Source organism: Hoplias malabaricus, chromosome 6, assembly GCF_029633855.1.
Source record: "Hoplias malabaricus isolate fHopMal1 chromosome 6, fHopMal1.hap1, whole genome shotgun sequence".
Classification (NCBI taxonomy): domain Eukaryota; kingdom Metazoa; phylum Chordata; class Actinopteri; order Characiformes; family Erythrinidae; genus Hoplias; species Hoplias malabaricus.
Genome location: NC_089805.1, coordinates 41,162,639 through 41,186,774, shown reverse-complemented (window position 1 = coordinate 41,186,774; position 24,136 = coordinate 41,162,639). Strand labels below are relative to the sequence as shown.

General features: G+C 42.1%; 1 protein-coding gene and 1 pseudogene across 2 annotated transcripts in view; one reads left to right on the top strand and one right to left on the bottom strand.

Annotated features, from left to right (window-relative positions):
* Positions 1 to 24,136, bottom strand: part of gabbr1b (gamma-aminobutyric acid (GABA) B receptor, 1b) — a 209,313-nt gene that overhangs the window by 149,524 nt on the left and 35,653 nt on the right. The window contains exons 1-3 of one of the 2 annotated variants that reach the window (XM_066673695.1): positions 11,119 to 11,209; positions 7,639 to 7,722; positions 3,008 to 3,072 (exon numbers count right to left, since the gene is read on the bottom strand). In XM_066673695.1, the coding sequence (XP_066529792.1) occupies positions 3,008 to 3,072; positions 7,639 to 7,714 (141 nt within the window). In that variant the 5' untranslated portion in view covers positions 7,715 to 7,722; positions 11,119 to 11,209. Of the gene's footprint in view, positions 1 to 3,007; positions 3,073 to 7,638; positions 7,723 to 11,118; positions 11,210 to 24,136 lie in introns of those variants that run through there. The other variant, XM_066673693.1, reaches the window with a different exon arrangement.
* On the top strand, positions 945 to 2,245 carry LOC136699380 (uncharacterized; annotated as a pseudogene).

The window sequence follows — 24,136 nt, the reverse complement described above, 5'->3', positions numbered from 1 at the left end:
TTGTGGGAGAGAGAGAGGGTGGGGGAGAGAGAGAGGGTGGGAGAAAGAGAGAGAGGGTGGGAGAGAGAGAGAGAGGGTGGGAGAAAGAGAGAGAGAGGGTGGGAGAAAGAGAGAGAGAGAGGGTGGAGAGAGAGAGAGAGAGAGAGAGAGGGTGAGAGAGAGAGAGAGAGAGGGTGGGTGAGAGAGAGAGAGAGGGTGGGAGAGAGAGAGGGTGGGAGAGAGAGAGGGTGGAGAGAGAGGGTGGGAGAGAGAAGGTGGGAGAGAGAGAGAGAGAGAGAAGGTGGGAGAGAGAGAGAGAGAAGTGGGAGAGAGAGAGAGAGAGAGAGAGGTGGGAGAGAGAGAGAGAGAGAGGGTGGGAGAGAGAGAGAGAGAGGGTGGGAGAGAGAGAGAGAGGGTGGGAGAGGGAGAGAGAGAGGGTGGGAGAGGGAGAGAGAGAGAGAGAGGGTGGGAGGAGAGAGAGAGAGAGGGTGGGAGAGAGAGAGAGAGGGTGGGAGAGAGAGAGAGAGGGTGGGAGAGAGAGAGAGAGAGAGGGTGAGAGAGAGAGAGAGAGGGTGAGAGAGAGAGAGAGAGGGTGAGAGAGAGAGAGGGTGGGAGAGGGAGAGAGAGAGAGAGAGGGTGGGGAGAGAGAGAGAGAGAGGGTGGGAGAGAGAGAGAGAGAGATGTTGGGAGAGAGAGAGTGTGGGAGAGAGAACGAGAGGAAGAGAGAGAGAGAGAGAGGTTGGGAGAGAGAGAGAGAGAGAGAGGGTGGGAGAGAGAGAGAGATGTTGGGAGAGAGAGAGGGAGAGAGAGAGAGCGAGAGGAAGAGAGAGAGAGTTATATTAGAATTACAGCTCTGTTCATCAGTGTGGACACATCTAACATTGCTTTCAGCTCAGTAATTATTTTTTATCGTATTAAATACAGTTGTAGAATTATAAAAGAAAAATTTATTTGATTACACAAACATGCAGAACATTTTTGCTAGTAGGAAAGACCTTGTAAGTCCTAAAAAGCTTTACAAAAAAAAAAAAAAAAACATTTACAACAAATGAAAACAAAATGTAACTTTTAAAGTACATTTTATTTGAAGTAATACCCATTGGTCATTTGTCATAATTTTGACACAATTAACATTAGGTGATTCAATTATGTTTAAGAAATAGCAAAGCATTAAGATACAACATAAAGATGCAACATAAAGATATAAGATACAAACATATTTAAGTATGACACTTCATCAGCCCAATTTAAATTATATTAAAATATAAGAAAGAAAAGGTTTTTTTAAAAAGTGTAGTTGATCATGTGCCATATTTCTCCCTTTTGTTTTAGTACTTTTCTTACCCATCAATCTATCTTCAGTGAGGACAATAAATATTTGATACACTGCTGATTTTGCAACCTACAAGGAATGGAGGGGTTTGTCATTTTTATCGTAGCTTCACTTCGACTGTGAGAGACAGAATCTAAAACAAAAATCCAGAAAATCACATTGTATTATTTTTAAATAATTAATTTGCATATACATTTAAATATACAGCAAGAATTCTGGCTCTCACAGACCTCCTATTCTGCACTAATTCCTTGTATTAATTGCACCTGTTTGATCTTGTTACCTGTAAAAAAGACACCTGTCCATACACTCAATCAATCACACCCCATCTCCAAGACCACCGAGCTGTCTGAGGACACCAGGGTCAAAACTGTAGACCTGCACAAGGCTGGGATGGACTACAGGACAATAGCTTGGTGAGAAGGCAACAACTGTTGGCGCAATTATTAGAAAATGGAAGAAACACAAGATGACTGTCAGTCTTCCTCGGTCTGGGGTTCCATGTAAGATCTCACCTCGTGGGGTCAGGATGATTCTGGGACAGGTCAGGAATCAGCCCAGAACTACACAGGAGGACCTGGTCAATGACCTGAAGAGAGCTAGGACCAGTAAGTTAGTAACTCACTACGCCGTCGTGGATTAAAATCCTGCAGGGCACGCAAGGTCCCACTGCTCACGCCAGCAAACGTCCAGGTCCGTTTGAAGTTCGCCAATCACCATCTGGATGATCATGAGTCATGGGAGAGGGTCCTGTCGTCAGATGAGACCAAAATAGAGCTTTTTGGTATCAACTCCACTGGCCGTGTTTGGAAGAGGAAGAGGGATGAGTACCACCCCCAAGAACACCGTCCCAAACGTGAAGCATGGGGATGGAAACATCATACTTTGGGGGTGCTTTTCCACAAAGGAGACAGTAAGACTGCACCGTATTGAAGGGAGGATGGATGGGGTCATGTGTATCGCAAGATTTTGGTCATCGACCTCCTTCCCTTAGTAAGAGCAATGAAGATGTGTCGTGGCTGGGTCTTCCAGCCTCACAATGACCCGAAACACACAGCCAGGGCAGCTAAGCTTTTCAAGGTCCTGGAGTGGCCGAGCTAGTCTCCAGATCTGAACCTAATAGAAAATCTTTGGAGGGAGCTGAAACACAAAGTTGCCCAGCAACAGCCACAAAACCTGAAAGATCTGGAGAAGATCTGTATGGAGGAGTGGGTCAGAATCCCTCCTGCAGTGTGTGCAAACTACAGGAAGGTTTCTGTACCAAATATTAAGTTGTTTTTCTATTGTATCAAATATTTATTTCATGCAATAAAATGCTAATTAATTATTTAAAAATCATACAACGTGATTTCTCTGTCTCTCACAGTCGAAGTGAACCTATGATAGAAATTACAGACCTCTCCATTCCTTGTAGTTGGGGAAAACTTGCAAAATTGGCAGTGCATCAAATACTTATTTTTCCCTCTGTATCTATGAACGTATATTTTAGGTCAAGTCTTAGCTAATACTTTAAATTACAGCCCACATTTTAGAGTACTTACCCGTACTGCTACCCAGACTTTATAGAGTGGCCTGACATGTACTGTACCTACTCTTAATATTGTAATATCATTTATTTAATTCCAGATTATACAATGGAGATTCCAATCTGCAGCGTAGGTCCAGTTTTGATAACATCTTCAAATGTCTGTGTACCTGTTCTTGTGTGAGTCCTCTGTATCTAATCCCTCCATCTCTGGGCGGACGAATGATAGCACAGCCTGAAAATACACAGCGGACAGTGAGACAGAGAGTGCAGTGAAATGAAGCGTTAGAGCAAGACTGTCCAGTCTGTCTGCCTCACTCTGGGGGCCTTTGCCTTCCCGTTTATATCTGTGTCACACGGCCATTACACATGACTTCATCTGATGAATACGTTTCAAAATGTAAAATAGAGAGACATAGGGTCATTGTGTCCACATACTTCCTCAGCGGGGAAAAGGGGCATGAAATAAAAACAAATACAAAGAATAATTTCTTTATAATAGACTAATCCCAAAGCCCCACTTAGCTAACAAGCTGAGATATGCTATGGAGCACTGGTGGACAGGCGGGAACACACACTGGAGGGGGCGCCAGTCCTTCACAGGGCCACACACACACACACACACTCACACACACACACACCTACGGACACTTGAGTTGCCAATCCACCAATATTTTACTAGGGTGACCAGATCTGAGATGGTGAAAAAGAGGACACGTCTCGGGGGGTGGGGGGTTGATGAGGTCACGCCCCTCGCTGCCGTTGTATTCTTAGCTGAACCTATGTGTGCTTTTAGGTCCTTTACACCTTTATTTGCTACACATGGGAAAACATGGGAATTTCTTTTTTTAATTCATCCGAGAACTTACATTTACGTTTCGGCATAGCTGCTCGAGATGAGGGTGGGTACATGAACTTTGCCTGACGTAAACAAGGACTACTGACGTGCAGACTGACCAATTAAATGTTTACAGAGAAGATTATCGACCAATAACGGTAGCTCTACAGTCAGACCGTCCAATCAGAAGATTTTAAGCTACTTCACCACGCCCCCTTCTCACTCAAGCGAACCAATCGGAGTAGGGGAGGGCGGGACTAGTTTGTGAACGAAACGCTTCTCGAAGTTCTATGTAAGCTCTAGAAAAACAAAATCCCGGACGTTTGTGAAATTCCGCCCGGACATTTTTTTAAGTCTAAAAAAAGAGGACATGTCCAGGGAAAAGAGGACGTCTGGTCACCCTAATTTTACCCAATATTTATTTTTAAATATTTTTTTTGTATTTATATTTACTCTCGTGTGGTCCTCTTAAAAGAGTCATAATTAACCACTTTGATGAGTTCCGACAACAACCCACGCCATTGTATGTGAACACATAGCTGGAGAACATTTTTCTGGTTCTGGAAAAAAGATCGGACCCAGGGAGAACACATTAGGAACAAACCGCAACGAACATTAACAAATACAAAGCTAAATCACATTACAGTGTACAAAACTTAATCATTTCATTATATCTTCCTCTCTGTTACTACTTTCATTGAACATTAAATATTTAAACGATCAGCAAGTAAATTATGTATTTGTACTTTTACTGTTTTTAATGTATTTACATCAATCTTTTGTACTCAATACCTTTAAGCTAGCCTCGGGTACTTTAATTAAATAAAGTATTCTGATATATCCATACACATTTACACCACTCTGGCTAGCACAATAAGTAACCCAGTAAACAAGGAACGTCCCTGGACTTTCAAAATAGGTCTAAAAGTAGTCTGTCCGTCAAGGACATATTTTAAACGTCAATGGACGTCCAAATTCCATCTTAATAAGTTAGTTAAGTGGTGACCAATCGATAACGTCAGTGGACGTCCAAGGTTATCAACCTTTATAGCTTTATACAAGTAATTTATTTCGGGACCATTTAATAACGTCAATGGACGTCCAAAATACGTCTAATAGTCGTCTTTTCAATGTCTGTGTTTGGACGTCTTTTCAACTTTCATTTTCAACCTTAAGAGAACGTTGATTAGACGGCAGTCATTCAGTTATTTCAACGTTGAATCAACGACTAAATGTTTACTGGGAATGTTATTTGTTATTTACTGAACCATATTCAATCTCTATCCACAGATTATGATTAAATAAACACACATAACGCTAGCTGAAAGGTGTGCAGTTGCTAGTGTTGTATCTCAGATTGCTGTAGACTCATTCACTGAGGGTTTTAGAGTCTGTGAAAAACTTCTCTTCGAACATTTTTACAATGAAAATGTCCTTCAAGATGGCGGAGGGGATTCCCCTGAGAGAGAAAGAGAAGTGCTTTTCTTTTCTGGAACTGGACACCGACAGAATGGCTGTCCATTTTGGAGACAGTGTTGAAGGCAGAGACCAGCAGGTGGCGCTCTTCGCCTTTTGAACATAACCACAGCCGAATCAAGCCTGCAGCCAGTAGAGCGATGGTGACAGCCATCAGAGGAGCCAGTCTTTTACAAAAGCCATTCAGACAAATGGGTAAAGACTTCTATCCCCTCGGCACTGCATCCCCGCCGCTGTAATTGAATGAAAAGGCTATATTTCATTCCCTTTAGTTCGTAGGAATACCCCACACAGCTTAAACCAAGTCACACAATGGGAAAATGAGTTTGGAGCGGCAGGGCCACGCATAATAGCAGAGCGTGAATGGCTGCAGATACATGTAGCCCCGTTTTTTCCTGCATGCATATACATTTGATTCCAGTAATGGACTTCCAATCCAGCGTAAATGTCGACTCTCCCTCCAGGGCCCTCAGGTTTCTGACAGACTGAGGGAGTGGGCCTGCTTCAGTCTGTTATTACAGCCTAGTTCACCTTCAGTGTCACCAGCTAATTACAGTAATCATCAAATCCAGCATCAGGGGCCAGGAGAGGCCAGCGGGAGTGTGTGCGTGTGTGTGTGCATGTGTATATATCTGAATTTTATGCAGACTAAAAAAAAAGTGATATTGCATTCATGGGGATTCGGATGTGTGCAGATGTTGGTGTGGTGCACAAGCCTTTGTATATTTCCTGGATAATTTTATAAGGATTCAAACAAGATTAATACAAGCAACCCCCACGTCTCTGCGGCAAATACAACACCCACCATTTGGAACAGTTCAGCCAAAAGCAACCAAAATAAATGGGTCCAAAATTAGTGTGAATAATATTAAATTGTGAATTTTTTTCTTAACATTAATTGAAGAATGTTTTTTTTCCTTCTAATGAAAAGATACAGATTAAATACACAGTGTTTTATCCAGTGGTCCTGGATAATTTACACAAGGGAAACAGGGGGCATGCTCTCACCATGTTCTGAGAGGGTACTCTGAAAATATTTGATATAACTGCTCACTGCAGCTACCTGTGCAAACAGTGTATGAAGACAGCGCTATGACCATGGGGAACCGTGTGTATGATCAGCCCACGCATATGATAGTGATTAATACGACCAGGTATTTCATCCATGTGTACGCCCCCCATGTAGCTGCTCTGTGCTCTGTGAGGAGGAATAGATTTACATTTCTGTCTCTGGGTAAAAGTGTTTCCTGTGCAAACATCTCTGCCTCATGCTATAATAAATTATTCAAATATTTGATATATTCCAAAAATATTTATAATTATTATTAATCATTAATTTAAAAAAAGGCGGCACAGTGGTGCAGCAGGTAGTGTCGCAGTCACACAGCAATAGGGACCTGGAGGTTGTGGGTTCTATTCCCGCTCCGGGTGACTGTCTGTGAGGAGTGTGGTGTGTTCTCCCTGTGTCTGCGTGGGTTTCCTCCGGGTGACTGTCTGTGAGGAGTGTGGTGTGTTCTCCCTGTGTCTGCGTGGGTTTCCTCCGGGTGACTGTCTGTGAGGAGTGTGGTGTGTTCTCCCTGTGTCTGCGTGGGTTTCCTCTGGGTGACTGTCTGTGAGGAGTGTGGTGTGTTCTCCCTGTGTCTGTGTGGGTTTCCTCCAGGTGACTGTCTGTGAGGAGTGTGGTGTGTTCTCCCTGTGTCTGCGTAGGTTTCCTCCGGGTGACTGTCTGTGAGGAGTGTGGTGTGTTCTCCCTGTGTCTTAAGGCAGGTATTGAACCCAGGACCCTGGAGCTGCCCCACCCTCCTGCCCTAGCCCTGTTCAGTGCTGTGTAAAACGTATAAAAGCTTGTCCTATTCCGTGCTCTTTAAAACAACACTCACTGATCAGCAGCTGCTGTTCTTAAATGGCGACGGTGTGAAATAAAGTGTTGTGACTGATCCGGACAATAACTTGATCAGAGGGGATAGGTTTGTACTGCTGCTGTGTGTAAGCCCTGGGCACTTTACTGTTCAACAGGCCATGAAACACACAGAGGGCCGAATGAAACACACAGGCAATGATGCATTTGGTTATTACAGCTTTTCAGGTGCCTAATACTGTTGATATTGTGTTTCATTAGCCGCTGCAATTGGGCTGAAGCCGTCTGGCCGGGCCTGCAGTGTCTGAGATAGGAAGCGGCCAATTAGAGCAGGGCTGAGAAGACGTGATCGAAATTACATTTGGAGATCCGGACTGATTCTGGAGGAGAATAACAGCCCAGACCTAAACGGAATATAAATACAGAGGCTCCACTAAACACTGGGTTCACACACACACACACACACACACACACACACTCTAAAACAAACACATTTACACATCCACACTTCAGCACAAGAACAATTTACCAAAGCACAGAAAGGAGACACTTAGGGAAAACACACACACACACACACACACACACAACATAATAAACCTCACAAGCACGACTATACACTCTCATTTTACCTGCAGTTGTATTGTGCGCCGCCTCGGAGAGAGAGTCAAGCACCACGAGAATCAAAAGAACAAATAATACTGCCATACCTCCACCTGCAGAGAGAGAGAGAGAGAGAGAGTTACATTACGGATAAGAGAGCGGTATGTGAACAAGAGAAAAAAGGGAAAAGGCAGATGATACACAGAAAATAAAGAACACAATGGAGACAGATGGGGGAGAGGTAGAGCGTAAGAGAGAAATGAAGAGAGAAAATGAGGGGAGATAGACTGAGTGATAACATGATTATAAGATAAAAAGTGAGAGAAGGGCTGAAAAGAAGAGAGGTAGGAGAGGGACAGCAAGGAGAGGGATAAAGGAGAACAATTGGAGGGAGAAAGGGGCTACATGGCAGTAGAGAGAAGGAAGGAGAGAGAGAGAGAGAGAGAATGATGAAGAAAAAGAGAGACTAAACAGGGGAAGAGAAGTAGACGGTAGAGAAATAGTGGAGAAGAGAAATCACACTCTTTTATCGGACACTGGACTCTTATCAGACTCTGAAATGTGGTGTAAAGGTAAAGTATATGACATTGTTAAATCCATATATATTTATCTAAATAACAAATGTGAAATGGGCTACAAAAGAACTGAACACTTCACTCAGTGTTCAATACCTGTTCAATACCTGTATCGATATCGGAGGTGCTACCGGAACAATCTGCAGCCCCTGGACTCACCCTCAGCAACACGGAGGTTAAATTCCTGCTCTGTGCAGACGACCTGGTGCTGCTGTCCCCAACAGAGCAGGGGCTACTGCTGCAGCTGGACCTGGTGGAGCAGTTCTGTCAGAACTGCCCGCTAAGAGTCAATTTGGATAAAACTGTGTTTTGTAATCTTCCAAAAAGAAAGTCAAGTCTCAGAGAAACAGACACCTGTTCACTCTAGAAAACACCGCCCTAGAGCATGTTTTACACGGCACACACCTCGGCCTGAGCACCCGCGCCTCAGGGGGCTTTGATCTGGGAGTGAATGCATGAAAGGAAAAGGCACAAAGAGCAATAAAGAATCAAATTCCATAAAATAGAGCTCCCAATTAGAATCCGCTGTATTATATTTGAGAGTGTAATTGTGTCTATTGCTCTGTATGGAAGTGAGGTCTGGGGTCCACTCAGTAAACTCGACTACAGTAGATGGGGGAAGCATGGGGGAAACATGGGGGAAGCATCCCACAGAGCATCCCACCTGCAGATGAGTGCAGGGCAGAATTAGGCCGATATCCACTGATTATACTGGTCCAAAACAGAGCTCAACAATTCTGGCTCCATCTAAAATCCAGTGATGAAAACACCCTGTAATATAAAGCACTGAAAGCCCAGGAGCTCAGCCCTAAACCCAGTCCCCTGATTTTTGTCTGCGTTTGAGGTCACTGAAAATGAAGGTTCTCCAAAAACGTTCTTCAAGGTGGAGATTTCTGAAAACACAGCTGTCAGTGTTCTAGTGTGAATGAGGAAAACGGATCTTTTTCAAAATTCAAACAGCTCCTCACTGACTACAGGGTGAATTACAGAAGTCTCAAAACTACAATGTACACATGCAGATAGCACTAGATTTCAGGTTCCCACATGTGACTTAGTAAAAACAATGCTGTATTATAAATATATAATGCATTGTTAAGATCTATATTCAGTAATTTATTACTTGCGTAGTGCACTACATTGGGAGTATGGAGTGATTTGGGATTAAACCTCTGTGTTTCTCTGGGGGTGCCAGTCCTTCACAGGGCAACACAGACACAAACATTCACTCACACACGGACACTTTTTGAGTCGCCAATCCACCTACCAACGTGTGTTTTTGGACTGTGGGAGGAAACCGAAGCACCCGGAGGAAACCCACACAGACACAGGGAGAACACACCACACTCCTCACAGACAGTCACCCGGAGGAAACCCACGCAGACACAGGGAGAACACACCACACTCCTCACAGACAGTCAAAATATACATACAAGGCAAGTAACGCCAGAATTTCACACTAATCCTGTATAGTGGATTTTAAAAATATATGTAACCACATACACAGGTCGGTGTGCTGTAGAAATACTGCGAACCAATGCATTTATTAAAGACTAATGACCAAAAACACGCAGTTTCTCTCCCTGACTCTACGCATTTAAATTGGCCGCCTAGAGCTTCCTGGAACTACTTGGAGCCCGCAGGAGTCACGTGACCGCCAAACAACTCTCCTTCTGTACGGCTCCGGAGGCGCTCAGTCACAGAACCAGGAGACCTCAGCCAATAGCGTTCCACACGTGCCTAACGAGTCCTCTGATTGGTCAAACTCCACACCGACTTGTGAAAACTTCACCCAAAAACTCAAAACCTCGACCCAGATCTGGAAAATTCCGATCCAAATCTCACTCAGCAAAGGACTCCAAGCACCTCTCTCCTGAAGGACAGGGAGCAACACTCATCATAAATACTCCACCTACACACTACTCAACCCCACCCACATCAAACCCAGTCCACCCCTACATCACCACTGTAAATAAGAGTGGAAATGCTTATTGCTTATTGTGCCATATTTCACAGTGTTTAATGAATGTCTAATTTACTTTTATTTGATTACAATATTTGATTATTTTTAAGATATTTTTAATTTGATGAATTAATTAACTGATTTCTTTATGACAATTATTTTCATTATGTTGTTTTTACAGAAACGGTCACCAGTGAAGCCACCCAGGATCTCTAAGAATGGAAGAGACAGGGTGGAAAAAGAAATCTGAGAGAAAAATAGACAGAAAAAAAGTGTGAATCAGGGCAAAGTGAGAGAAACAGAGACAATACATGAAAAAAGAGAAAGAGCGAGAAAAGAGTGCGAGAAAATTAATAAGTCAATTAATGATTGAAAACAGAAAGAGAGAGAGTGTGAAAGACTGAAACAAAGGAATGGAAGAAAGTGTTCAAAGGGAGGAAGAGAAAAATTAAAACATGAGGATGTGTGAGAATGCAGGGGAAAATGAGAGTGGAGGAATGAAAATGAGAGAGAGCAGATTAAGTAAGTGAAAGAAAGAGAAAGAATGAGAATGAGATCACTGGAACAGAGAAAAAATATTAGAGAGCGTAAGAGTGTGAAAATATGAGAAGAAAAAAGAAATGGAGAGTGAGAGACTGAGCAACAAAAAAGAGGGGGGGTGGCAGAGTGAAGAGAGCAGAGATTGGCAAGAGTGAGAACTGAGAAAAGTGTTAAAGGAGAGGAGAGAGAGAGCCGTGAGGAGAGTGTGTGAGAGTGAAAGAGTGAGTGTGTGAGAGAGAGATAGAGCGTGAGAGTGAGGCGAGTGAGTGAGCAGTGTGATGGATGTGAAAAGAGAGGGAGAGGGAGGGACAGAGCAAAACACACACACACAGGATGAAAAGGAGAAGAGAAGAAGCCGAGAGGAAGGAGAAAAGAACAAACAGCAAAAAGAGCAGCAGAGGCGTCGTAAACAGATCTCATGAGCAGATACCCACTCCCAAACTGCCCAGACGCTCCAGTCCCACATTTCCCAGCATGCCCCTGGCTCAGTGACTCATCCTCCGCTGGGTGTCATCCCTCGCTCGCTGAAAAATCAAATTTACACAATTTGCCCCGTTTTCCCCAAAGTAGTCGATCAGCGACGACAGCTTCAGAGTCCAGCGCTCCCTTCCTCAGTTTACCCTGCAGAACATTACCTCCTCACAAACAAACCACCGTCATCTACACCAACTAAACCCATCATTACACACCAACTAAACCCATCAATACACACCAACTAAACCCATCAACTCACAGTAACTAAACCCATGAATACACAGCAACTAAACCCATCAATACACACCAACTAAACCCCACTTCAATACACACCAACTAAACCCATCAATATACAGTAACTAAACCCATCAATATACAGTAACTAAAGCCATCAATATACAGCAACTAAACCCATCAATACACACCAACTAAACCCATCAATATACACCAACTAAACCCATCAATATACACCAACTAAACCCATCAATATACAGTAACTAAACCCATCAATATACACCAACTAAACCCATCAATATACACCAACTAAACGCATCAATACACACCAACTAAAATCATCAACATACACCAAATAAACCCATCAATACACACCAACTAAACCCATCAATATACACCAACTAAACCCATCAATATACACCAACTAAACCCATCAATATATACCAACTAAACCCATCAATACACACCAACTAAAACCATCAATACACACCAACTAAACCCATCAATATACACCAATCAATATACAATCAATCTACACCAACTAAACCCATCAATACACACCAACTAAACCCATCAATCTACACCAACTAAACCCATCAATACACACCAACTAAACCCATCAATATACACCAACTAAACCCATCAATACACACCAACTAAACCCATCAATATACACCAACTAAACCCATCAATATACAGTAACTAAACCCATTAATATACAGTAACTAAAGCCATCAATATACAGCAACTAAACCCATCAATACACACCAACTAAACCCATCAAAATACACAGCAACTAAACCCATCAATATACACCAACTAAACCCATCAATATACACCAACTAAACCCATCAATATACACCAACTAAACCCATCAATATACACCAACTAAACCCATCAATACACACCAACTAAAACCATCAATATACACCAACTAAACCCATCAATATATACCAACTAAACCCATCAATACACACTAGCTAAGACCATCAATACACACACACTAAAACCATCAATACACACCAACTAAAACCATCAATACAGACCAACTAAACCCATCAATATACACCAACTAAACCCATCAATATACACCAACTAAACCAATCAATACACACCAACTAAAACCATCAATATACACCAACTAAAATCATCAATACACACCAACTAAACCCATCAATATACACCAACTAAACCCACCAATATACACCAACTAAACCCATCATTACACACCAACTAAAACCATCAATATACACAGCAACTAAACCCATCAATACACACCAACTAAACCCATCAATACACACCAACTAAACCCATCAATTAACACCAACTAAACCCATCAATATACAGTAACTAAACCCATCAATATACACCAACTAAACCCATCAATATACACCAACTAAACGCATCAATACACACCAACTAAAATCATCAATATACACCAAATAAACCCATCAATACACACCAACTAAACCCATCAATATACACCAACTAAACCCATCAATATATACCAACTAAACCCATCAATACACACCAACTAAAACCATCAATACACACCAACTAAACCCATCAATATACACCAATCAATATACAATCAATCTACACCAACTAAACCCATCAATACACACCAACTAAACCCATCAATCTACACCAACTTAACCCATCAATACACACCAACTAAACCCATCAATATACACCAACTAAACCCATCAATACACACCAACTAAACCCATCAATATACACCAACTAAACCCATCAATATACAGTAACTAAACCCATTAATATACAGTAACTAAACCCATCAATACACACCAACTAAAACCATCAATATACACCAAGTAAACCCATCAATACACACCAATTAAAACCATCAATATACACCAACTAAACCTATCAATATACACCAACTAAACCCATCAATACACACCAACTAAAACCATCAATATACACCAATTAAACCCATCAATATGCACCAACTAAAACCATCAATACACACCAACTAAAACCATCAATATACACCAACTAAAACCATCAATACACACCAACTAAACCATCAATATACACCAACTAAACCCATCAATATACACCAACTAAACCCATCAATACACACCAACTAAAACCATCAATATACACCAACTAAACCCAACAATACACACCAATTAAAACCATCAATATACACCAACTAAAACCATCAATACACACCAACTAAAACTATCAATACACATCAACTAAAACCATCAATATACACCAACTAAACCCGTCAATACACAGCAACAAAACCCATCAATACACACCAACTAAACCCATCAACAGACAGCAACAGAACCCATCAATACACAACAACTAAACCCATCAATATACAACAACAAAACCCATCAACACACACCAACTAAACCCATCAATACACACCAACTAAACCCATCAATACACAGCAACTAAACCCATCAAAATACACAGCAACAAAACCCATCAACAGACACCAACTAAACCCATCAATACACACCAACAAAACCCATCAACACACAACAGCTAAACCCATCAATATATAGTAACTAAACCCATCAATATACAGTAACTAAAGCCATCAATATACACCAACTAAACCCATCAATACACACCAACTAAACCCATCAAAATACACAGCAACTAAACCCATCAATACACAGCAACAAAACCCATCAACACACACCAACTAAACCCATAAATACACAGCAACAAAACCCATCAATACACACCAACTAAACCCATCAATATACAGCAACTAAATCCATCAACACACAGCAACTAAACCCATCAATACACAGCAACTAAACCCATCAATAAACAGTAACTAAACCCATCAACACAAAGCAACAAAACCCATCAATTCAGAGCAACAAAACCCATCAATTCACAGCAACAAAACCCATCAATTCACAGCAACTAAACCCATCAATACACAGCAACTAAACCCATTAATACACAGCAACTAAACCCACCAATAAACACCAACTAAACCCATCAATACACAGCAACTAAACCCATCAGGACACACCAACTTAACCCATCAACACACAGCAACTAAACCCATCAATACACAGCAACTAAACCCATTAACACACAGCAAATAAACCCATCAATAAACAGAACTAAACCCATCAATACACAGCAACTAAACCCATCAATACACAGTAACTAAACCCATCAATACACACTAACTAAACACATCAACACACAGTAACCTAACCCATCAATAAATAGCTACTAAACCCATCAATACACAGCAACTAAACCCATCAATACACAGCAACAAAACCCATCAACTCACAGTAACTAAACCCATCAATACACAGCATCTAAACCCATTAATACACAGCAACTAAACCCACCATTAAACAGGAACTAAACCCATCAATACACAGCAACTAAACCCATCAGTACACACCAACTAAACCCATCATTACACACCAACTAAACCCATCAATACACACCAACTAAACCCATCAACTCACAGTAACTAAACCCATGAATACACAGCAACTAAACCCATCAATACACACCAACTAAACCCCACTTCAATACACAGCAACAAAACCCATCAATATACACCAACTAAACCCATAAACACACAGCAACTAAACCCATCAGTACACAGCAACTAAACCCATTAATACACAGCAACTAAATGCATCAATACACAGCAACTAAACCCATCAATACACAGCAACTAAACCCATCAATACACACCAACTAAACCCATCAACACACAGCAACTAAATCCATCAACACACAGCAACTAAACCCATCAATACACAGTAACTAAACCCATCAATACACACTAACTAAACACATCAACACACAGTAACCTAACCCATCAATAAATAGCTACTAAACCCATCAATATACAGCAACTAAACCCATTAATACACAGCAACTAAATCCGCCAATAAACAGGAACTAACCCATCAATACACAGCAACAAAACCCATCAATACACACCAACTAAACCCATCATTACACACCAACTAAACCCATCAATACACACCAACTAAACCCATCAACTCACAGTAACTAAACCCATCAATACACACCAACTAAACCCCACTTCAATACACAGCAACAAAACCCATCAATATACACCAACTAAACCCATAAACACACAGCAACTAAACCCATCAATACACAGCAACTAAACCCATTAATACACAGCAACTAAACGCATCAGTAAACAGCAAATAAACCCATCAATACACAGCCACTAAACCCATCAATACACACCAACTAAACCCATCAACACACAGCAACTAAATCCATCAACACACAGCAACTAAACCCATTAATACACAGCAACTAAACCCATCAATAAACAGTAACTAAACCCATCAACACAAAGCAACAAAACCCATCAATTCACAGCAACAAAACCCATCAATTCACAGCAACTAAACCCATCAATACACAGCAACTAAACCCATTAATACACAGCAACTAAACCCACCAATAAACAGGAACTAAACCCATTAATACACAGCAACTAAACCCATCAGTACACACCAACTAAACCCATCATTACACACCAACTAAACCCATCATTACACACCAACTAAACCCATCAACACACAGTAACTAAACCCATGAATACACAGCAAATAAACCCATCAATACACACTAACTAAACCCCACTTCAATACACATCAACAAAACCCATCAATATACACCAACTAAACCCATAAACACACAGCAACTAAACCCATCAATACACAGCAACTAAACGCATCAATAAACAGCAACTAAACCCATCAATACACAGCAACTAAACCCATCAATACACACCAACTAAACCCATCAACACACAGCAACTAAATCCATCAACACACAGCAACTAAACCCATTAATACACAGCAACTACACCCATCCATAAACAGTAACTAAACCCATCAACACAAAGCAAATAAATCCATCAATACACAGCAACTAAACCCATCAACACACGGCAACAAAACCCATCAATTCACAGCAACAAAACCCATCAATTCACAGCAACTAAACCCATCAATACACAGCAACTAAACCCATTAATACACAGCAACTAAACCCACCAATAAACAGGAACTAAACCCATCAATATACACAGCAACTAAACCCATCAGTACACACCAACTAAACCCATCATTACACACCAACTAAACCCATCAATACACACCAACTAAACCCATCAACACACAGTAACTAAACCCATGAATACACAGCAACTAAACCCCACTTCAATACACAGCAACAAAACCCATCAATATACACCAACTAAACCCATAAACACACAGCAACTAAACCCATTAATACACAGCAACTAAACGCATCAATAAACAGCAACTAAACCCATCAATACACACCAACTAAACCCATCAACACACAGCAACTAAATCCATCAACACACAGCAACTAAACCCATTAATACACAGCAACTACACCCATCCATAAACAGTAACTAAACCCATCAACACAAAGCAAATAAATCCATCAATACACAGCAACTAAACCCATCAACACACGGCAACAAAACCCATCAATTCACAGCAACAAAACCCATCAATTCACAGCAACTAAACCGATCAATACACAGCAACTAAACCCATTAATACACAGCAACTAAACCCACCAATAAACAGGAACTAAACCCATCAATATACACAGCAACTAAACCCATCAGTACACACCAACTAAACCCATCATTACACACCAACTAAACCCATCAATACACACCAACTAAACCCATCAACACACAGTAACTAAACCCATGAATACACAGCAACTAAACCCCACTTCAATACACAGCAACAAAACCCATCAATATACACCAACTAAACCCATAAACACACAGCAACTAAACCCATTAATACACAGCAACTAAACGCATCAATAAACAGCAACTAAACCCATCAATACACAGCAACTAAACCCATCAACACACAGCAACTAAATCCATCAACACACAGCAACTAAACCCATTAATACACAGCAACTACACCCATGAATAAACAGTAACTAAACCCATCAACACAAAGCAAATAAATCCATCAATACACAGCAACTAATGTCCACACACTGCACAGTTCAACACCACGGTCACATACAGATGCACCTTAAAGTGAAGGGAAGCATTCATTAGAAAGTCTAGGACCTATAGTTATGTACACCACACACACACACACACACACACACACACACACACACACACAACTCTCTCTCTTTCTCTCTTTCACAAGTGACTGTAAAAATATTGTGCTTAAAGGAGCAATCAGTCATTTTTTCCCAATGATTTTTCTACATGTTTTGAAACATCTGTAAATACTGTCCACCAGTGGCCTGGATGTGTCAGAGATTCTGTTCTAAAAATATTTAAACTGTTTTAAACATGGCTACCAGGGGTGGCACAGCAGGCAGCGTCACAGTTACACAGCTCCAGGGACCTGGAGGTTGTGGGTTCGAGCCCCACTATGGTTGACGGTCTGTGAGGAGTTTGGCGTGTTCTCCCTGTGTCTGTGTGTGCTTTTTCAGACGGTCCAAACACACACGTTGGTGGACTGTTGACTCAAAAGTGTCTGCAGGCGTAAGTGTGTGTCGCCCTGTGAAGGACTGATGCCCCCTCCTGGGTGTGTTCCTGCCTTGCACCCAGTTATTCCAGGTGGGCTCAGGACCCACCGCGACCCTGAACTGAATAAGCGTTCACTGACAATGAATAAACATGGCTGCCATCATGTGGAAGACCCATATATATGTTACAAATACTATAGTTACTGAATGGACAGGTTAAAACATAATTTAATTCTAGTAAGTGAAATTATATTGTGTAAACTGGGAACATTTACAATTCAACTACTCCTTAAAAGGACCCTGTAATATGAGAGAGAGAGAGAGAGAGAGAGAGAGAGAGAGAGAGGTGGGTGGGGGGTGGGGAAAGACGTGGGTGGGGGGTGGGGAAAGAGAGAGTGAGGGAGAGGGAAAGAGAAAGAGGGCTGGAGATAGAGATGGAGAGAGAAAGGGAGCTAGACAGAGAAATCATGGGGAGTGGGAAATCTAGGACAATCCTCCACTGCTGGAGTCAGGGTGCAACACTGTGTGTGTGTGTGTGTGTGTGCACGCGCTTCCTGCAAAACACACTTCTTCTATCTCCTGCTCACACTGGCATTACACACTATCACCCAGAACTGATCTGAATGAATTCAATAAACCTGGGCCATTCCTGCACTAATCGGATCTGCAGGTGTGTGTGTGTGTGTGTGTATGTGTGTGAACAGTTCCTGAGCTTTGTAGCTAAGGCTCGCCTCCAAGTGTTACCTACAAAGTATAATCTGTCTCTTTGGTATCCGTTACAACATAAAACCTATTGTTTCTTGCACGATAATCAAGAGGCTGACTCTGTAGCACACGTCATGAACGGTTGTCCAGCTCTTAGAGGACTTTATATTCTTAGACATGACCGAATAGTACATTTAATAAGTAAGGAGTTTGCATTTACAGGGGTTGGACAATGAAAGTGAAACACCTGGTTTTAGACCACAGTAAGTTATTAGTATGGTGTAGGGCCTCCTTTTGCGGCCAATACAGCGTCAGTTCGTCTTGGGAATGACATATACAAGTCCTGCACAGTGGTCAGAGAGATTTGAAGCCGTTCTTCTTGCAGGATAGTGGCCAGGTCTCTACGTGATGCTGGTGGAGGAAAACGTTTCCTGACTCGCTCCTCCAAAACACCCCAAAGTGGCTCAATAATATTTAGATCTGGTGACTGTGCAGGCCATGGGAGATGTTCAACTTCACTTTCATGTTCATCAAACCAGTCTTTCACCAGTCTTGCTGTGTGTATTGGTGCATTGTCGTCCTGATACACGGCACCGCCTTCAGGACAGGACAATGACAGGTGTTTCAGCTTCATTGTCCAACCCCTGTATGTGTCATTTACAAACGGTAATTCATGTGAATGAAAGGGTTAAAGTAGAGTGGTTTTTGTCCTTGAACCAGAAGAGTTCACAGATCGTTTTAAGTAACTGTCTGACATTGTTCTGATTAATGAGGGGAGGAGGAGTGTGGTGATGGTGGAAGTTGGATGCTCTTATGATGGATATAAGGAGTTGTGTTACACCTCTAAAGTCCTAAAGTATCAGCCACTGATGGAGATTCTTAATGTGAGTGGCTATTCATGTAAAGTAGCTGCCTTGGTGTTTAGAAGTTTAGGGCTTGGCACAGGCTGTGTGTGTGTGTGTGTGTGTGTGTGTGTGTTGACTGTAGGACTGGGAAAGAAGAAGGCTAAGCACATAGTGAAGTATTGCTCTGTTTCTGCAGTTATAGGGAGTCTGTTTATCTGGAGAAGACGCTGTCATCTGTCTCCATGAGAAATGCATACTGTGAATTTAATTATGAACTGTGTAATGAGTCTGAACCACTATTTGGGTTTTATATGATATTATATTTTATATGTTAAATCCAAATAAAGCACTGTATCTGTGTGTGTGTGTGTGTGTGTGTGTGTGTGTGTATGTGTGTGTGTGTGTGTGTGAGCGCGTCAGAGAGAGAGAGAGCTTCGGAATAGATATTGACAGATCTGAATTACCTAAAAAGGAACATAAACAAATTAAAACCTTATCAAAGTACAGAAAGACTGACCATAAACTGACCATTAAATTACCCTAAAAATGCTGGCTGCCCACAGAAGACAGGATGTATCTGCCTCAAACTTTGAATAGATAGATAGATAGATAGATAGATAGATAGATAGATAGATAGATAGATAGATAGATTAGCAGAATATTAATATGTAGTATTTAGAACACCTTACTTTGAATTTTTCTGCCGTTTCCTCCATAAACAGCTGCTATTCATGTAGATATTAATGATAACTCACATCAGCTGGAACTGTACAGCTGTGGCAACACAGGTCCTTTAACCTGTCATACCTATAGTGCATACTTAATTGGATTTGAGAGAGAGCGAGAGTGTGTGTGTGTGAGTGTGTGCGAGTGAGCGAGAGAGAGAGAGAGAGAGAGAGCGAGAGAGAGAGCGAGAGAGAGAGAGAGAGCGTTGCAGCCACAATGGAAAAGCAATTTCTGTGGCTTTTTCCACAGAAGAATGGAGCCGCTCTCGAGGGCCACGGATGAGTACACGAGTCACAGCGCGTTTCGTCCAAACACAAAAGGAGTCCAGGTTGAGCTCGGCTCTGAAGACAGGACCACAGAACGAAAGAGAAAAAAGAAAAGAGCACAGATAAACGCCAGGATTTCTGTCTGCAGGGAGAGAGAAGTGCTGGACGTGGTTTTTTCTTGTAGTTGCTGTTGTTATGTGAGAGTGAAGCTGATGGAAACACTTTGCTGCAGTGCAGGGATAACACACACACACACACACACACACTCTGACGGACAGGCGCTTATGTGAGTGTAGAAGCATGAAAAGGACAAGATCTCCACCTGAGGCATAACACTTAACTCCCTCTCTCTCTGTTTTTCAGGTCCCTGGGCCGAACTCTGAGAGGTTAGATCTTTCTGTGTAATCAATCATTTCTTAATTTGTTCATCCATCACCTGTATCCACTTCATTCGGTTCCAGGTCATGGTGGGTCCGGACACAGGGAGAACACAGCGGGGACTGAACCCACTACCACAGGACCCTGGAGCCGTGTGGCTGAGCCTCTACCTGCGGCCTCTAAAGGTGTGTGGACACTTCTTCCAGTGAGTGATTTCCACTACTTTAAGGTGCACCCACTGTGGACACAGACATTCAGTTCCTCAGACCCGGAACCACTGTGTCCAAACTCGCTAATCCTCTTGTGGCTAAATGCCATCAATTCTTCACAGCAGCGTTCCAACTGGGGTTGGCAACTATGCCGTAAAATACAGGACTGTCCCACAGAACAGATTTGGGATGCGTTTTGTTCCGTATTTCTGAGGTTAGACTCTTACGAGGGATGACGTGTTTAAGACAGAAACATGGTTCATTATCTGCTGTGGGGTTTGATCCTTGTGGTGTTTTGACAAAAGCAGGTCTGGGGGGCAGCAGTGGCCTGGTGGTTAGGGAACTGGGCGTGTAACCCCTAGGGCTGCCCACCTCTCCGGGCACGTGTGGTCACTGCCCCCTAGTGTTCACTAATGTGTGTGTACATGTGTGTTTCACTGCACGGATTGGGTTACATTGGGTTACAGCCCCAGGCCAGTAAAGTGATTCTGATTCTAATTCTAATTTTCTGATGTTTCATTGAGACCCAGGACTGTGTTCACTTTGTCACTATGTCCCCTTTAAAATAAACACGTAAATGTTCAGAAGAAAATCCCCCCCCCCCCCCCCCCCAAAAAAAAAAAGCTTTTAAATTTCTCAGATATTCTCTAAAGAAAGTCTGCATTATTTTGTGTGAGATTTCTGAAGACACCCTTTGTTGTTTTCTTCTGTCGGCCGTTTGTAACTCAGCCTTTTCTGCTGCAACTCACAACTCATCCCAACCCACGGCAGGCATTTATCACTCAGATATTAATTCGGATTTTCTATCAGATCCACAGCACAGAACACACAGGTTCAAGCGACACACTCATGCCTCATTCATCAAAGCTGCTGGAGATGTTTCTTTTACACGTTCCCTGATATAACCACGCTACGCCAACTCTGTATTTCGTTTAAAGACGTATGAACACTATACGTTACAGAATGTTACAAAATTCAACCAGTAGGGGGAGCAGTGCAGTCACAGATGATCCTCAGGATTCCATCATTTCATTGGCTCACTCTCACAACATCTGCTCCAATCAGGGCGTGCTACATGTAAATGAGATGTAAATGAGTTCTGAACAGGGGAGAACGGAGCTGTGGGGTTTAAACCTTGTGGTATTTTGACTAAAGCAGGTCATAGATGTTTCAATAAGACCCAGAACTATGTTCCCTTGTGGTAAAATAGGTATTGTCTATTGTTCTTAGAGTCGTTCCTAAACGTTAAAAAAGCAAAAAGCAAATGAAAACTACAAATTTTTAAGAACAATGTATTTAAGTTTCGAGTTAAGACCGAAACACACACACACACACACACACTCTAATTCCCTGGGTATAACTGTCCTTTTTTTCTCATTTCTCTTCTTTATCTCCCTCTCCATCAAACACTCCGTCTGTTCCTCATGCTTTCTGCCTCTCTTTCATCTTCTCATCCTTTCTCTCTCTCTCTCTTTCCCCTGTCTCTTTTTCTCTGTCTCTCTCTGGCTGTGGGACTGTCTGTTCCTCTCTTCCTACAGGGACATTATTTATATCTCTATATCTCTCTCTCTCTCTCACTTGACATGTGCTGTTGATCCCTGTCTCTCACACCTGCCCCTGTCTTTCTCTGTTTCTGTCTCTCTTCCTCTCATTCTGTCATTCCTTGGCTGTCCCAAGACTTCCTCTTTTCTACACCCCCCCCCCCCCCACACACACACACACACACACACAGTGCTTTTCCTCTCTCACTTTATTAATCCCTGTTTCTCTTGGGATTGTTTTGAATGTACAATGTTAATGTGTTAACGGCTGTAACTCCACCTTGGACGGTTCTGATGGTCAGTAGCTGGGCGGTCTGCTGTGTTTCTGTGCTAATGAATCCGTAACGACTTTCACAAGCAGAATGTGTCCACGGTCCACAGCTAAAGGAAATAATCTTCTGTAATGCGCAGTGGGAATAAACGTCTCCTCGAGTTTTTGCGGCTGAATTTTTCTGTGTGTTGGGTTCTGTTCAGTGTTTTTTCTCAGAAAGCCACTTATTAATTCATAAAAACAACTCATATTCATATTTACAAGTTACCACATCAATATTACATTTATTCTGACACACACACACACACACACACACGTAACCACTACAACAGTAACTCTAGCCCCTGTCCTAACCCTAACACTAACCCTTACCCTAACAGTACCCCACTTCCCCACACACACACACACATAACCACTACAACAGTAACTCTAGCCCCTGTCCTAACCCTAACACTAACCCCTAACACTAACTCTTACCCTAACAGTACCCCCCCCCCCCCCCCCCACACACACACACACACACACACACAATGAAGCATACACAGCTTCAGTGTCTCATTGAATTCAGTTTTAAATCTCCATTTTGTGGATTTTTAATTCACTGCATCATTTGAACACTTTAGCTGTCCTTCACACTTCATACAGAGCAGATATACTCTGGGCTTATACAGGGCTTAATTATTCTTAATTATTAGTCTATTAATATCACGTAAAATTAGTTTCTGTGGCTAATAAACATGATTTACCCTCAGGGAGAAATAAAACACGTTTACTCTTCATGTCCTAAAGTTTACAGACGCCTCTTCAAAAGAGTGAATCCTGCACGCATGTGTGTTTTTATAATCTCCATAGAAATATACTGACCAATAGAACGGGAACGGGACGCTCTGAAGCAGCTGCACAGGAGTGTAAGGTCAACAAGCCCAATGCCACGCATGAACAGAGAGGTGAAACTGTCAAAGGCACTGGGCTGTGCAGCAGGGGAACTGTGTTTTCTGGGGTGATGGAGTTCATGTCTGAATTATGTTGAGATACAGACACACACAGATACACACACACGCACACACACATACTGTTCCTGCAGGTGACGGCTGTGTTCAGGACATTTAACAGAAGGCAGAGCGCCGCTTCTTTTGACTGGAACCTAATCTGAAAACTGCCTAATTCTGTTGCCAGGCAACCATTCATATACCCTCCTCTCCTCTTTCTCTCGCTTTAGCTCTTCCTTTATCTCTC